Here is a 16734-nt window from a genome sequence, read left to right as displayed (position 1 = left end):
AAGAAAAAGAAAGAGAAACAAAAACCAGAAACCACAACAACCAAATGAAAATTCTGGAATTAAATTTACAGAATCTGAAATGTAAAAGTAACTGGATAGGTTTAGAGCAGAATGAAAATGACAGAGGAAAATATCAGTGAATGTAAAGATAGCCCAATAGAAATGATATGATCTGAAGATAAAAGATTAAAAGGATTGGTGAAGGACATGAAAAGAGACTTAAAGACTTGTGGGACAATATCAAAAGGGTTAATACACATAGAATTAGAATCTTAGAAGTAAAGAGATAGATAGAGTGGGAGGAATGGGGCAGAAAAAATATTTAAAGAAATAACAGCTGAAAAATTGCAAATCTGGTGAAAGACATACAATTACAGATACAAAAAGCTTAGCAAATACCAAGTAGGATGTATATGAAGAAAACCACTCCTTAGCATACAGTAGTCAAAGTCCTGAAAACCGAAGATCAATAGAAAGACCTTGAAAGTAGCTAGGGAAAAATGACATATAACAGACAGGGGAACGACAATTGAAATTATTATATTGTTGATTTTCATCAGAAATTTAAAGGCCAGAATAGAGCAGAACATTTATATATGACTAAAAGGAACCCCGCCCCCCGCAGACAAACACTGTCAACATAGAATTTTATATCCAATGGATATAGCCTTCAATAATAAAAGCAAAATAAAGACATTTTAAGGATAAAACAACTAAGAGAATTGATTGCCAGCAGAATTGTATTGTAAGAAATACTAAAGGAAGCTCTTCAAGCTGAAGGGAAATGACACAAGACAGAAACTTGAAGCTTCAGAATGAATAAAAAGTATTAGAAATGGTAAATATCCGGGCAAATAAAAATACTTTTTGCCTTTAATTTTTAAAGAAATACATATGATCGTTTGAAGTAAAAATTATAACATTGTCTCATGGACTTTATTAATGGATGTAAATATAATATGTTTAACAATTATAGCTTAAAGTTTGGGGAAGTAAATAGACCTATGTAGTTGCAATGTTTCTACATGTTATATGAAGTGATACAGTATTACTTGTAGGTATACTATGAAAAGTTAAGAATGTATATCATAATCGCAGCACAACTACTAAAGACAATGCACAGAAATAAGGCAGGAAAAGAACAGAGGAACAGAAAGCAGAGGTGGCAGTGAGTAAACAAATAATAAAATGGTAGGCATATGTCCAACACATCAATAATTACATTAAATGTTAATAGACTAGTACTCCAATTAAAAGGCAGATACTATAAGAATGAAAAGAAACAAGATCCAGCTATATACTATCTAAAGAGGATGCACTTTAAGTATAAATACCCAGGTTGAAAATAAGTGGACAGAAAGAGATATACCATGAAAACAATAAGAGTAAGAAAACTGGAGTGGCTACAGTGATATCAGATAATATGGACATCAAGGTAAAGATTATTACTAAAGGACATTTCATAATGATAAAATGGTCAATTCATCAAAGAGGCATAATAATCATAAATGTGTATATGCCTAATACTAATGCTTCGAAATATATAAAGCAAAAATTGATATAATTAAAAGAAGTAGATAATTCCACAATTATGCTAAGAGATTTTTAACATCCATTCCACAGCAATTGATAGACAAAAATTCAATAAATACATAAATAATTTAAAGCTAATTGTTACTTATAGAACAGTACATCCAACATCTAAACAACAGACATTCTTTCCAAGTACATATAGTATCAAGGTAGATCACACATAATGGGCTATAATAATTTAAAAAAACACTTCTAAATAATTCATGGGTCAAAGAAAAAATGAGAAAGGAAATTAGAAAATACTAAAATATTTTGAATTTCAATCCCAATTTGGCACATAAAATATGCATGACCTTGAATAACCGATTTGGATTGCTGACTGTCAGTTTCTTCATCAAATAAAGTGGAGATATTAACCCTCATAGGATTTTTGAGAAGATTAAATAACATAGGTAAAGCACTCTTCACAACTCCTGGCATAATCATGATCCTTGATGTCATTGTCTGTACTGTAAACCGTTACTGAGGGTGTGTAGGTACAACTATGAGGTCTCCTGTCACTTCCATCATTCTGTCTTTGAATGCTACCCAAGGAGACCAAGCTACATCATTCTTCTCTTTAAATTTCTTTGTTGATCGACTTTCCCACCATATCTAATTTAATTTTTATCTCCTAATTATGTAACACTACTGAGAGCCAGGTTATGTGAATACAGAGTACTATCACTTGGATACCTATCTTGAGTTGAGGAGAATGCGTCCATCCCCAGGGCCCCCTCATCCAGCCTGGGTTTCTGAGTGCCCCTAGTGCAGTTGTTGAAGAGGTACCAGTGACCCATCTCCTAAAACTTGTGATTTAAGATTTAGAGCTCATCACACTGGCCTTCCATTTCCCACATATCAAAAACCATTACTCTCTTCTATTTTTCTTCCTAATGCATTGTAAAACCTCAGCAGTGATTTTCATGTCTCTGTTTCTTAAAGTATCTCCTTTTAGACACGTGTAATAATAACTACCTCACAGGAGCAGGGGTGTCTAATTAATTACTGTTTGTCAAAAGCTTTAGGATCGTCAGCTGGAAAGGGGATTGTGGACGCACACAGTATTATCTCGGAGAGCCCTGCATCTTGCTGTATCGAATGGAGCAGTGTATAATCAAATTAACTACACTGCTAGGAGCTTATGCTGTAATTAATGAAACCCATGCAGAGTGAATGAAGTGATCAGTCTATTATTTTTAGATTGAATAATTAAGCCTGAAGAGCTTCAGTGATATTTTCCAGTAGCTTCGTTTTTCCTCTGGCTATTGACATTTTGGCTCTCAATCTCACTTTATCGTGTCAACTACCCTTGTGTCAATTTCTCTCATGTTGTGCAGAATTCATTATAATACAAAAAAATGTTGAATCTCTACAAGTTTATATTTTAAAGAGAACTAAGGCCTATTTTAAAAACAAACTCAACATGATAAAAAGGGAAGGGAATTACACATACTTAATGAAGGGCCTGCACTGTGTCAGTTACTGTGTGGGCACCTTACAGATGGGTCCTCATTTGATTTTTCCCCAACCACACAGTGAAGCTAGTATAGTACCCATTTTATGGATGAGGAAACAAGCTCTTAGTTTATTTTGCCTCCCTAGTAAGCAAGTAGCAGAACCAGTATTTGAACCCAAGCCTCTCTGATTCTAAAACTCACACTCTTTCCACAAGTAGCAGAGTCCTGTGTCTGTGCACCGTGCAAGAGAGTGTGTCGTTTTGAGCCAGGGTGACACATACCTTCAGGGTCTTGTTGTGTCTCTGCAGCTCCCGGCACAGACTCTCCAGTTTGCTGCGAGCGAGGATAGCTCTGCTGTGTTCACTTTGTAACTGGTCCTTTTCTTTTTGGATTTGTGCCTGTTTCTTTTGTAGGAGCTTTAACTTCTTTTGCTCAGTGCGATGTTCATCCAGCTAGACACAGAGGTGCAAACGTGAAAGAAAATGGCAGGAATCTCTTTGGAGTTGATAGAACACAAGCAAAACCCAAAGATCACTCAATGGTTGTTTGGATACATTTTTTTTCTTTTTTCTTTTTGCCATTATCTGTCCCCTCTGAAAGTAAGTGAACTTCATGAATGTCATCTTTGTTGTACTAGTAGATACAGTTTTTAAAGCATAACTCTTATAGGTTTTCATTTTTATTATTAATCTCCTCTCACTTCAATCTTTTTTGGGGGTGATCTGTAAATATTTTTCTTGAGTCTATCTAACAATGCCAGCCAATATGGGAAAGCATGTCTCAGAATTTGTAAACTGCCAGCATTCATGACAATACCTTGCACAAGGCAATAGTCAATAGTTTGTCTGCTTGGGTTACCTTTATTTCTCATAATTCTTTCCCAAAACAAGATTATAGTACTGTTTTTATCTTTATTTTTTTACTGTATTTCACAATATTACGGGGATACAAACGTTTTGATTACATGTTTTGCTTTTTGTGCGGTTCGAGTCAAAGTTATAAGTGTGCTCATCACCAAGGTAGTGTGCATTGTGCCTGTTGGGTATAAATTTACCTGTCTCCTCCACCCCCTCTGACCTATTTGGTTTCCACTGAGTTTTACTACCATATGTGCACATGGGTATTGATCAATTAGTTTTAATTTAATAGTGAGTACGTGTGGTGTTTGTTTTTCCATTCTTACAATACCTCACTTGGAAGAATGGTCTCTAGTTCCATCCAGGTTGTTACAAAAGCTATCAGTTCACCTTTTTTATGGCTGTGTAGTACTCCATAGTATGCCACATTTTATTAATCCACTCATGTATTAATGGGTTGAATCAACTTGGGTTGATTCCACATTTTTGTGATTGTGAATGATGCTGCAATAAACATTTGAGTGCATGTGTTTTTATAGCACTATTTTTAACAATAGGAAAGAGAAAAAGCAGCATCCTGGTAAACAGAAGATGAAGTCCTCTTCTTTAAAATTTTGGGCTCTGGGTGTGGATTATTTGGGTGCAGATTGTTTGGGTGTGGAAAAAGAGGAGAAGAAAAAGTACCCTTCCACTACCTAAGCATTGATAGGTTTTCACCAAAGTATCAGAAATAGCCACTGCATAACTAAACAGTATGAATGGCAAATATCTGTGACATGCCCTGCACCCTGCCCACCTCCACCCGCTCTGTGCTTATAGGGAATAAATCATGATGCTGGTTCCTGCCGAGCCTAGGTGAGCTCTTCTCACATCCTTCCAGCAGCCCCGACTAAAGCACTGTATCAGGGATGGTGTGGAAAATGAAACCAATTTACCACTTACTTTCTACCTCGGGATGTTAAAGTTCTAGGGGAGGATTGCCAGATTAAATACAGAACACCAGTTACATTTAAATTTCAGATAAATAAGAAATAATTTTTTGTGTGTGTAAGTATATTCCAGATATTTCATGGGACATATTTTTACCAAAAAATTATCTGTTGTTTATCTGACACGTAAAGTGAGTGTGTGTATTTTCATGTATTAAATCTGGCTATGTTATTATGGGCCCCTAGAGCCTGGGTGGGGAGAGTGGGGATCTCCTTGCAGGTGCTCCTGGGGCCTCACAGAGCCACATGGATACCTGCACCACATGAGCCCAGACATGGGTCTCGGTTTCCTGGTTTTGTAAAAGCATTTGTTCTTTCTGAGCTAGATGAACAGGACTGTCACAGGTTCTTTAGTTCACATCTTGTTTCACTCCTTTCCTCCCTCCTTCCTGCCACACGGAGATAATGATTATAAACCCCTGCCAGATTAAGCTAAGGATATGCATATATGATATTCTATCTTCATAGTTATGTGCAGTTTCTACTTATTAGTGGGAATTAGCGTTGGAAAAAACAAGACCCATGTCACTAAAAATATTGATTGACATTGATATCGTCCTTGGAAAATCAGTGATATTTTCTTTTATATTTCTCATGCTAAATTCCTGTTCATAAGATAGATGTGATCCTTTCATTTTGCACCACAGTTATTAGATAGGGGTGAAATTTCTCATGCTTATATTTGGATTTTAAATGACCTATTGTCCTTTCTTGAAGTTTATATATTGTTATTATTTTTGTTACCATTATGGCTTAGACTTAACCTTTTAAAGATGAAACCATATGTCTGGGCTTCTCAATTTCAGCACTATTGACATTTTGGACCAGATAATTTTTTGTTGTGGGCACTGTCCTGTGCATTGTAGGCTGTTTAGCATCTCTGGTCCCTACCCACTATATGCCAGTAGCACCACCCAATTATGACATCCCCAAATACCTCCAGACATGCCTATTGTCCCCTGTTTGGGGAACATTGTCCTATGTGGCTTTCTCTGAATACTCTACACGTGTCTTATAAGTTGGAAGAAAGATGATTTGTGCTTGCTCATTGGCCATTCAATGTTTCAGTTTTACTGCAAGATCATGCACATTTAGAATTTAGCTAGGTCTACCTTGCTTTGCTCTAAAATAAAAACCCGTAACTTTCTGACTTTGTTTTAAGTGTTTGGATAATTTTGTTCAAATACTTCACGCCCATGTGAATGCATATGAATGCATGGAGTTTCTTAATGAATGAAAGCAAACATGTTGCAAATGAGTCAACTTTGGTCAAATGCTGGCTTTGCAATTTAATAATGCACACATGTAGGCCTTGTTCTTCTGTACAATTGTGACAGGAATATAGGATTTGTATCTGCAATTTGTCTTGTTCATGCTTTCTTTTTTACTAAGTTAAAAAAGTAAAATTAATGCCAAGTGCCAAATTAAAATCATATTAGTGATGTTTTAACTACATAAAAATTGAGGAAATTTGCAAAAAATATCTCTCCCAGGCCATTTCTTAATTTAATCATGAGGTGTCCTTATTTATTAATGAACTTATCCTTATTTATTAATGAATACAATGGCAGATAGTATTACAGGATTCAGACTCTGCAAGGATGAGTGAGCTGGAGTGGCAGTTTAATTCACAGCTTTGAATTTGATGATTTATTCCATATGAACATTTATATTTCACACATTTTCTATATTAATGTCCAAATCAGTGGGCAAGGAAATAGGCTTTAGTCTCCAAGTAAAAAATTAAAATTCCTCGTAATTTTTCTTTTCTGAAAAGGAAATGTAATGGGTTTTTTGGCTCAATTTTCTCCTATTCATTTTTTCTAGAATGATCTTTTAAGTTTAAAATCATTTTATAGGAGATGATATAAATGCCAAAGTTTAGGAAGTAAGGCTTGAATTGAGTAGAGTCTCTAAAAAAAATAACCTCTGCCGGGGAGACTGCTTGGCTATAGGACAAATAGGTGCAGGGTGTTTCCTGAGCCCAGGAACAGTCCCAGCTCATGGAGAAAGTCTTGGTCAGACTGGAGAAGTGATTCGTCTCCAATATACTGCTGTGGGACCACAGCGCTGTAAACTGCTTTCTGTGCTAGTCTAGAATGCTGCCCCGTCCAGCCAAGTATAGAACATGGCATTGGAAACTAAACATGAATGGCCTCGGTAATTGAAGTGGCAAAGGAAAAAGGACATGGAATATACTAAAAACAGCAAGGATGGATAGGTGAGAGTAGGATGGAAAGGTGGAAGTGGGGACTAAAGTTTCAAGGGGGGATGTTATTTTTGACACCTAACAGTTGATGGTATTGAAATGGTTACTGACCAATGCTATACAAGTTGCGATAAAATTGATACTCCGACAATTGTTTTGTAAATTTCTACCAGTCTGTTGGAAAGCAATATGGCCATAAAGTTTAAAACCAAAGAGCATTCATCTTGTTTGATTTAGTAATCCCATTTCTGGGTTTTTTTCTTAAAATCATAAAAACAAAGGACAAGGAATAAATCTCATGCATGATGATGTTCATTGCAGCAATATCTGGTAAAGCAAAACAGTGGGAGGAATCTAAATGTCTCCAAATTAGTGGATCAGTAGACATAGCCACTTAATGGAATATGACACCACTTTTATAAAATATAAAGACTACAAGTTACATGGGAAAATGTCTATCATATGAACCAAGAAAATCAGATACCAACTTATATGTACCTTATGACTGCAATTATAATAAAAAGTATCTCTGCATATGTAGTAGAACTGGAAAAAATGCATAAAACAAAGTTTGTGTTTTAGATGATGGGATTAGGGATATTTTTGTTTGTTTTATGTATTCAGCATTATTATATCATCATGTTGTGGTTTATGTGGTTAAAAGTAATTAAAAAGTACTGTAGGCAGAGTTAAGCAATCAGCCAGTCACTTAAAGTTTCAGAATTTTCTGGGTCTATTGCATGACAATTCAGCATAATGGGATGTGTCAAGGTGGAAGTAAAGAACAAATAAAGATCACAGGACTAAAGTCAGAGTGAAAAATAAAGAAAACAAGGCACTCACTAAAGTCTCCTCCATACAATAGGGATGAAGGGTTTGTGGGCCTGAAGCTTATTCAGTTTTGGAGGCCCTCTTAAAAACAAAAATAATCCGGTCCAGGGCCTCCTAGGGGCCCATGAAAGTGAGAGGCTCCCAAGGTTTAAGCTTTTTCAGCTTCAGTGATCAATGTGTTCACTGGGGGGAGTTCAACCTACTGCCTGGAGGAATATTTTTGCTATGTGTAGTCTTAAGCTTCGTTCACCTGTCACTGTTTCTCCAAAAGCAATAAGTAAGTGAAAAAAAATTTTAAGAAAAGAAGCAGAATTAAAAGAGAAGGCCATTGCCTAGCTTTCCTGAGAAGATGCTGCTTCTCAGCTGTGGGTCTCATCATCTGTGGGTTTTATAATCTGCAGGATCAGCTCAGACATCGCTATTTTTGGTTCAGTCTCAGATCAGCAGGTGCTTTTAAGGGTTCGTTGAAACTAGAGATGCTGGTCTCATGAAGCCCTCTCCTTTTCTCCAACTGGCCAATTCTAGAGTGCTGGTAAGGAGAAAGTCCACTTCAAACATTCTCTGATGGTTGGGAGTGGCTTCCCTTGCTCTCAGTGTCCCTAATTTATTGAGAGGCAGGCTGCATGGGGGTATCTAGAACCAGGCACAAAACAATCCACATGGAACACTTTGCCATGTAGGCAAGAGGTAGAAGGATGTGGATCACAGGAATGAATAAATATATAAACGGGGCAGACAAGACAAGAATGTACGATGAGCTGAGGGTGGCGTTGACTCGCCCCTTTCATTCCTTCCTTTGTGCCCCTCAAAAAACCTGGGTATAAGAACTGAACAAAAGTTTGAAGATTTATCTTTATGTAAAGTGTATTTCTGTTTTATTGCAAAGCAAATAGAACTTCAAAATCTCCACAATTTTCAATCATCTACACTTCACTCTCCCATCCCCCCAAATTACACACATAATTGAAGGTGGAGTCAACTCCAATTCTATCCGCTGTCTTCCTTTTGCTGTTATTTTTCAGGTTTTCTTTTCCTTAAAAAATTCTTCTTTTATAAATTCTAGCTTGGGCTTGTTTGAGGTTACCAGCCAAGTTATATAATGATGTACATAAAAACTAAGTCTCCTTTTCTCAGCTCTAACTGGAGCCTGAATCCTTCTGACAAAGGGAGCTAATCAAAAATCTTACCAATTCAGCATACTTCTTGAATAAAAAATCAAGCTTTTCTTCAGGTGTTTGCAACTTGTTCAGATTTTGCATTAGCAGGTTGGCTTCTTTGCCTTAAAAAAAAAAAAAAAGACATTTGAAAAAAGTAAGTGTTGAACTTGCAGTCAAGTGATAAGGGCTGAAGTCTCAGATTAAACTACTTGCTAATTATTACCAACCTTGGCCAAGCCACTAACCTATCAGATATAATTTTCTTCTTATGTAAAAAGGATGACACCTACCTTGCAGAGTAACTGCAGATTAGTGAGAAGTTTGTGAAAATGTGTGGTACGGTGTCAGGTTCATGGTAGCCTCTCAGTTAATGTCTGCTATAACAGTAGTCCCCAAATTTTCAACCCAAGAACCCATTCTTGTTACTTCCCCTCTGTATTCTTAATAACCAAAATAATTTATTTATGGAAGAATAAATCATGCATTTTCACACTTTAATTAACAAAAAAAAGCAAAACAGCCAATCAAAATTTCTGACTAGTAGGAAATGGCCAGGGTTGATACATGGAATTGCTATGATTCCAGCCAAAAGCAGAGAAATGGGATGGTGTAGTCTGCCCAGTTTTTTCCTGTGGTTTTTGTTCTTTTGGTATCTCTTTTTGGATGAACCAATTCTCTCTTTTCTGTGTGTAAACCCATCCCATGAAGTTTGGATGGAAATAACTCTGATCATATTTCCTACCAAGCAGAGAATAAAATCAATAAAGAATGAAAACAGAGCCAAGACATGCAGGGCCTTTCCAAGGGCCTTTTTGTGACTCTGTGATATGATGCTGGACTCGGCCTTCCCGGACCTGCCTCTCTCCCAACCAGGCCTTGATCTCTGTTAGCAGTTTCATTTTCTGTTCCCAGTTGGAGTTTATGCTACTCTTAAAAATTCATCTGTTCGTGGTTCTTTCTTCCTCAGGTTCTTTCTTTTCTTTCTCCATTGTTCTTCCTTTTGTAATTTTCAGGCCAAAGGCCCCATTTACCTTTCTGCAGATGCCTGGAAATCTTCAATCAACCAGTGGGGCAGAGTGTCTGGAGGGAGGAGTGGGACACTGAGGCCTATGTTTACCGTTAAGTCTATTTTTGCAAACAGTCCAAGCAAGGTGGAGCATCTTTCCCATCCTCACCTATCTGTGAAACCACTCTGCTGAATCAGAGTAGGGAGAGCAAGCCACACAATAGAGCCTGTTTCCTGCTATATATCTACTTAAGAATATTAACAACTTTGACAACCTTTCCCCCAAAAACAGACACTTCCCCTTGGCTAAAATATTTTCTTTCATCCTGAAGATGCAAATATATCATGGAATTAGGGTTTCCAGATAAATTATAGAGCATAGGACATACTTGTACTAAAAAACTATTTGTTATTTACCTGAAATTCAAATTGTTTCGGGTATCCTGTATTTTTATTTGCTAATCTGACAACCTTACATGGAATCAAAGAATTTTAGGTCTAGAAGGAACTTCAAAGAGCATCCAGACTAAATGGTTAATTTTACAGATTAAGTATCTAAAGCCCAGAAAAGTCCAAAGTTACATGATTAGCGCTGGCAGAGCCACGGCTTAAATCCAAGGCTAGTCTACTTGTTCTAAACCACTCCATTCTCATGTGAAAGTGTGATGCCAAGGAAACCTAGGGAAATAAAAGAGAACTGTTTTTTTTAAATGACCTCATTTCTAACAGTTTTGTCTATCTTTGCCCCATGAGTCAGCTCAGATTAGAGACATGGCCTGAAGCAGGGGGAAGGTGGGTGTGAGCGGGGTCCTCTCAGCTCTCCAGTCATGGCCTGTGGCACAATGTGGGGCCCTTTGCAGCTGATAATCGTGCTGTCCCCACCCCTACCAGGCATGTGCTTCGAGTTATTCCTCTGGCAGCAGGGATGGATTTGCGTTGGTCAGACCATCCCGTCACCCTTGTCTTCAGTCTGGGGAAGGTGCCCACATGAAGGCCACTGTCTTGAGTGTCATCTGTCAAAGGCAAGAGACTGTGCTGTAGATCAGTCTTGGCCCAGGTCCCACCTGGTGTTTGGATCATGGCAAGTGCTCAGGAAATGCTGATATGAGCAGAATAAAACAAAGTCAACTAACCAAACTGGTATCATGTGAGTCAAAGGAACACTGTCCAGAAAACTGCTTTGTCACTGACTAGAGGAAAGATAAGCCTTAATCTCACCTGTGGCGTTTAACGTATGCTGGGACACCTCTCAGTGTGAATGCTGACATGCAACACCATTACACGTCTTGTTAGGGGGAGATAGAAACAGCTGAGTGAGTCCAGTGGTTCTCTCTTTCTTCCCACATTAAGTATGCTTAGGTTTTGTTTTCTGTAACAGTGAGGAGTTTTGTTTTGTTTTTTAATCTTTACACTCACTACGGTCTCTTTTTGCTCTAAATAGTCTGTCATTTTGTACAGAAGGTGTTAAAGTTCAGATGCATCGATATACCTTTAAAAATTATTTCTTCCTTCAACAAAAAATCCAAGGAATTGGAGGCAAGCCTGTGCAGAGCTCATAGATTTGTGACACCAGAGACCTAAGTTTTAAACTTCCATTGGTTTTGTTGGACTAGGGAGCTGTGTGGGACAGTTGTGGGGAGGAGAATAGAGAGAGACGTGCTCATCTTCTAAGAAAGGGTATCATTACATCTCCACGGAAACAGGGTCATTTGGTGACAGTGTCAGACACAAGAGGAAGAGCTGACTTTATTCAGGGATATTTTATCAGGAGGAGATCTCTTGCCTTCTCCCTTCTGTGTGATTCTAAAGTAAGCTTCATTTCTTCCCTGTGAAAGCTGGGGAGGTCATGTGGTGGTCATGTGGCCACCACACTGCAAAATGCTCAGTTTGGAAGGAAGTCTACATGAAAGTAGAACCAGCTGTACAGCAAGAACAGCAGTGTCACATATGGCTGTGGTCACTGGCACAGTCGTATTGGAATATGAAGGAATGATTTTCACATGAAAGAAATTAAAAACCTTAAATTAAAAGACAACTAAACCAGCTGTAGAAATGTGGACCAGGATTTTTCTTGAACTTTCAGCAGAGTAATGATGAGATTGGTGACAATTTATGCAGATTTAATGTGTTCAAAACTATGCTTTTTCTCTTCCAGAATTATTTTCTACAACTCTAAAATTTGGTCTCGAATACACACCTGCGTACCTCTCTATTCTCTTCTCAATTTCTATGTGTTGTGGCAGAAGCTTAAAGCTGGAAAGATTATAAATGTCCTCTTTCAAACGTTAGACCCAAATTCATATTTCGATGTTAATTTTGTTTTCCCTCTAATATGATTAAAAATAATGAGTATCAGACAAATAATTTCATGAGCATCTATAGATGTATTTTAAGGGAAATAAGATTAATGTATGTAAGGTAGGAAGTATATCATTAAATTCACACTGGTTTAAGGCTAGGAAACCTAGGTTCTAGAAGTGACACTGCCATCAACTCATTGAGTAAGCTTTTTTGAAGACTCTTAAACTCTCTGGCCTAAGTTTCCCTGTCTAAATAGATTCTGAGTTTAGCTTTTATGATTTGGTGATTACACAACTGAAATAGCTTTAACCAGTTTTAGCTTGATTTAGATAACAAAAAAACAAAAGCATCATTGTTTGGATGGTATATTTATGAATGTTTCAATATACTTTTTAAATATATAAAGATTCTCTTACCCCTCACTGTCACCTCTCATTGTCATGGTTTTTGTTTGGTTGTTTTACTTGGTTTTAATGCCTCTGTCAGTTCAGAAAATACTACCCTGCCTCCGTTTTCTAGTCACATTGTTATTTCACTTGGCTGACATTCTATATCTCTTGTATTTTAGTGACCTTGTTATATTTGTATTTGGAACTTTGGCCTCTTACGCAGTTGGGGAGTGGACGTGGACTTCTCATTAGATCAACTGATGGTGGGTTTAAATGATTAGCAATAATAAAAAATAGCAGAAAAAGCAGTAAAATATTCACCTATCCATTCCCTACCCTGGTCAGAGAAGAGCACTAGTCATTTTGCTCAAGAGATATTTTTCTCTCCCCTCCCATCTGCTTCTCTAAACCCTCCTCTGCTGTCAGGATCTGGCCTAAGCCCTAGCCTCCCTGTGAATCTACTCATGGACTTTTACAGCTTTGCTGACTCCTCTTTCTCTTGAATTCCTCGGATCTCCTTCCATCTCCTGCAGAAAGTTTAGCATTTGTATCAAAGCAATAGGTTATTGGTCTCTCAGCATAACTAGAAATCCAGCTAAAATGGATGAAACAGACCATCTGGGAAAGTGACCACTTGAAGGAAGACTAAATAAATGGGTGTCTGAAGACATTTCAGAATACCGACGTCCTGGTCAAGGGCCTCTCAGAAGATACAACTGAAACTCTTCTATACCTAGAAAGACAAAATCCACTAACTAAGCCATCATAAATGCTCCTCAACCTATACACTGCTTGTTTCTATACACCTTTGGTCCTGCAGTGTCAGTGACATGAGGTCTGCCCCTTGCTTTCTTTATGACTAATCTTGCAATCACATCAACTGGTGGAGTGACCTTTTGTGGCAGCCTCAACTCCCTGGGCTTCAATTTCCCTGTCTATAAAATTAATGGGTTGACTAGATGGAAGCTGAGCTCAGAATAGACCTGCGGATCAGCTTTGTTTTCCTCCCAGGCTTGATGCTTCAAATCTATGATTTCCTATTCAATCAGTTACAGTCTAAATATCAAAAGGTGTATTATATTTTATCTTTGTTTTGTGTTCATTATCATGTGGTGCTTGTGCAGCCCACATAATGTTGTCAAAGAAGGATTAATAAGACACGTGTGAGCCTGGAGCATGGTGGTGGGAGAAGCAAGGGGGATACTTTAGATGTTAACAGGACATGTCATGGTGCTGAACAATGGGAAATCTGGTTTTGTTTCTTTCAGTTAAGATGCCAAGAAGAAAGTGAATCTACCAGCTAACGAGATTTTAAAATGTTCCCCCAACTACTCCAGTATATAGCATGTTGATTGTGGGAGAATAGGCAGCCTCAAAAGGAAAAACAAGTCCTGAGTGCTTGGGTTGTAGAGACATTGCCCAGATATTCAAGGTCTTCTGTGAAAGGAGTCTCATTGGTGTAATATGTTTAGAAAATAATGAAAACTATGTCCTTCATTATTTGAGATTTTCATTATATACCCATACATACACACACACACACACGCACACACACACACACATAGATACACACACACACAAACATATATATGTAAAGTAGAGAATTCTGGCAGTAACTGTTTAACTTTGAAACACTAGAGTGATTCCAACGTTGCATTTTGGAACTTGAAAATACTTTAAAGGTATTATCTGGGTTATTTTGATTTTTATGTTAGGAGGGGTCAAGTATGCTATTTGAATATGTCATTTAGCCCTCTTGAAAGAGTTGTAGCAATGAGTTTTAAGCATCATAGTGACATCTGTAGGAAAATAGCCTGTTGCGTGGCAAGAATGATGCCATCTAGAACAAAAAGCACCATGATGACCAAAGTTTGACTCCTGCGTATGAAGGTGTTTGCAACAGGGTCTTTAAACAATGTCTGTAGCATAGATAACCCCTACAGATGCTTATCTAACCTCCCCAGTGGTCATGAGTTTCAGCAAGGTCTGAGACATGAGCAGCTGCACGTGTCTGTACCCTAAAACTTGCTACATAAAGGATGGTTTCTAGAGGGCTGGTGTGGGGATACACTGTCTTGCGGCCACCTGAGACACCATTTCTGTTTGTAAGTCCTTATTAAATATTTCTTCCTGAGAAATTGTATTTGTCAACCTCTTTTTTTGGATTCTCAGCTCCCTTAGCCCTTGGCCCTTGGGGGTAGGTTTGCATAGACCTGCTCACCGCAGAACAATATCCTACTCAAGTATAGACATACTTCTGGGATTACAGATTATCTGTTACTGGAGTTTGGATCCAGTTCTGACTTCGATGCCCATGAACTTTCACTCTACCCCACTGTCTTCCAGAAATAAATAATTCGTGAGCACTGCCCTTGATAGATTCCTCATCTAGCATGGGAGGAATATAAACAAATGATTGCTAAATTAAAAAAAAAATTAATGGAGAACTAAGGAAGGTGATGCTAGCTCTACTTGGACATGCCAGGGAAAGTATCACATAAGAGGTGGTATTTGTAGTGAGTGTTTCCACCAGGGAAGACAAGCAGAGGAACTTTCTCTTGTGCAGTAACATGCTTTCACTGACAGCTTAAAAAAATCAACCTTCTCACCCTTCTTTAACAACCATTGTTGGTGCTGCCAATTCCCCATGATCTTCTAAAAATTTTCCTGTGCCTGTTCTTTTGCTTATTCTATTTAACAATTAGTTTACAAGCCTGCTTTTTTCTCTATACCTAGAGCTCCCTGACCAAAGGGTCATGACTTACTTATCTTTGTGTACCTAGCACAGTGCCTCATAAAGACTAGGAATTAATAAATATTCACTGGAGATGGGGGAGTAGGTAGAGATTTCTAGGTAGAGAAAATAAGATGTGCACAGCCCTTGTGCGGATGAAGCTTAGCATAATCAAAGACCAGAAGGAGATCAGAATGACTAGCTATTAGGCAGTAGTAGCGGTGGCGGTAATCGTGGCAGAGTGTTCAGGCAGGGGATGTTCTGGAGTGGAGTGATGTGACGTAAAACTGGAACTGGTTGGGAGTAGACCATTAGGAACTCAAAGAACATGTTAAGAATTTTGGTCTTCATCCTAAGAGCCCTGGGAAGCCACTGGGACAGGGGGTAGATGGGTAACATGTTGAAAAGTTCACCCGAACCCTATGGAGGGGAAGGGGCTTGAGACAAGAACAGCAAGAGGAAATACAGGGAGACTTTGAAGGTGGCTGTTATAGTAATTCAGATGTTAGACGTGGCTTTTAGTAAAGTTTGCAAGAAGTGCCCCTTTTAGGGAACAATTCACACAAAAAAGTCATATATTAGAAGATAACTACTTGCCTAATCCTTTCAGCATTTTCTTTTCCAATTTTTGCTCTTTGTTGCTGATGGGCTCTTTCACTGTGTGTGGCTCTCTGGGAGCAACTGGGTCTTTTTCAGCCTCTTCATTGGTTTCTTCACAGTCCACATCCTCATTGTCAGGTGATTCTGCAATATCAGGCCGCTCCTGGGCCTTGGCAGGGCCCTCTTCCCCAGCGGTACTGGCAGCAGGGCCATACGTGTTTATGATGTCTTCCAGCTGTCGATTCAACTCTTCAGAGATATCGGGGTGCCCGCTTGCCTCTTTTCCTGGTGCGTGGAGTGGAGTTGAGGAATCCTGACCACTGTCCTTCTCCAGGCCATTTTGACTGGGTGATGATGAACTGTCTCCTGGGGAGGTTGCCTCTGGCTCTGCTGGGAGCTGTTCACAGTGATTATTCTCCATGCTGGGAGTAGTATCTAGTGGTAAGCACAGTTAGGTTTTCTGTAGTTAACCCAGTTGCATATTAATGGTAAGGATATCCCCCAAATGGATACCAACTAATTATGTTTTTTTTTTTAACATAGAATGAATGCACTTTCACAAACCATTGTTATTACATTAGTAAGGGAGGAACGGTAGGAAGCCATTTTTCCAAATCAAGTCACACTAC

General features: G+C 38.3%; 1 protein-coding gene across 1 annotated transcript in view; it reads right to left on the bottom strand.

The window, feature by feature from the left end:
* The window catches only part of TXLNB (taxilin beta), a 55317-nt gene that overhangs the window by 19598 nt on the left and 18985 nt on the right, over positions 1-16734 (bottom strand). The window contains exons 2-4 of the mRNA XM_012650486.1: positions 16103-16540; positions 9106-9197; positions 3314-3484 (exon numbers count right to left, since the gene is read on the bottom strand). Of these exons, the coding sequence (XP_012505940.1) occupies positions 3314-3484; positions 9106-9197; positions 16103-16526 (687 nt within the window). The 5' untranslated portion in view covers positions 16527-16540. The remainder of the gene's footprint in view (positions 1-3313; positions 3485-9105; positions 9198-16102; positions 16541-16734) is intronic.

This window comes from Propithecus coquereli, unplaced genomic scaffold (genome assembly GCF_000956105.1).
Source record: "Propithecus coquereli isolate 6110/MARCELLA unplaced genomic scaffold, Pcoq_1.0 Scaffold329, whole genome shotgun sequence".
NCBI lineage: Eukaryota > Metazoa > Chordata > Mammalia > Primates > Indriidae > Propithecus > Propithecus coquereli.
The sequence above is the reverse complement of the archived record's forward strand: the minus strand, read 5'-3'. Positions and strand labels throughout refer to the sequence as shown.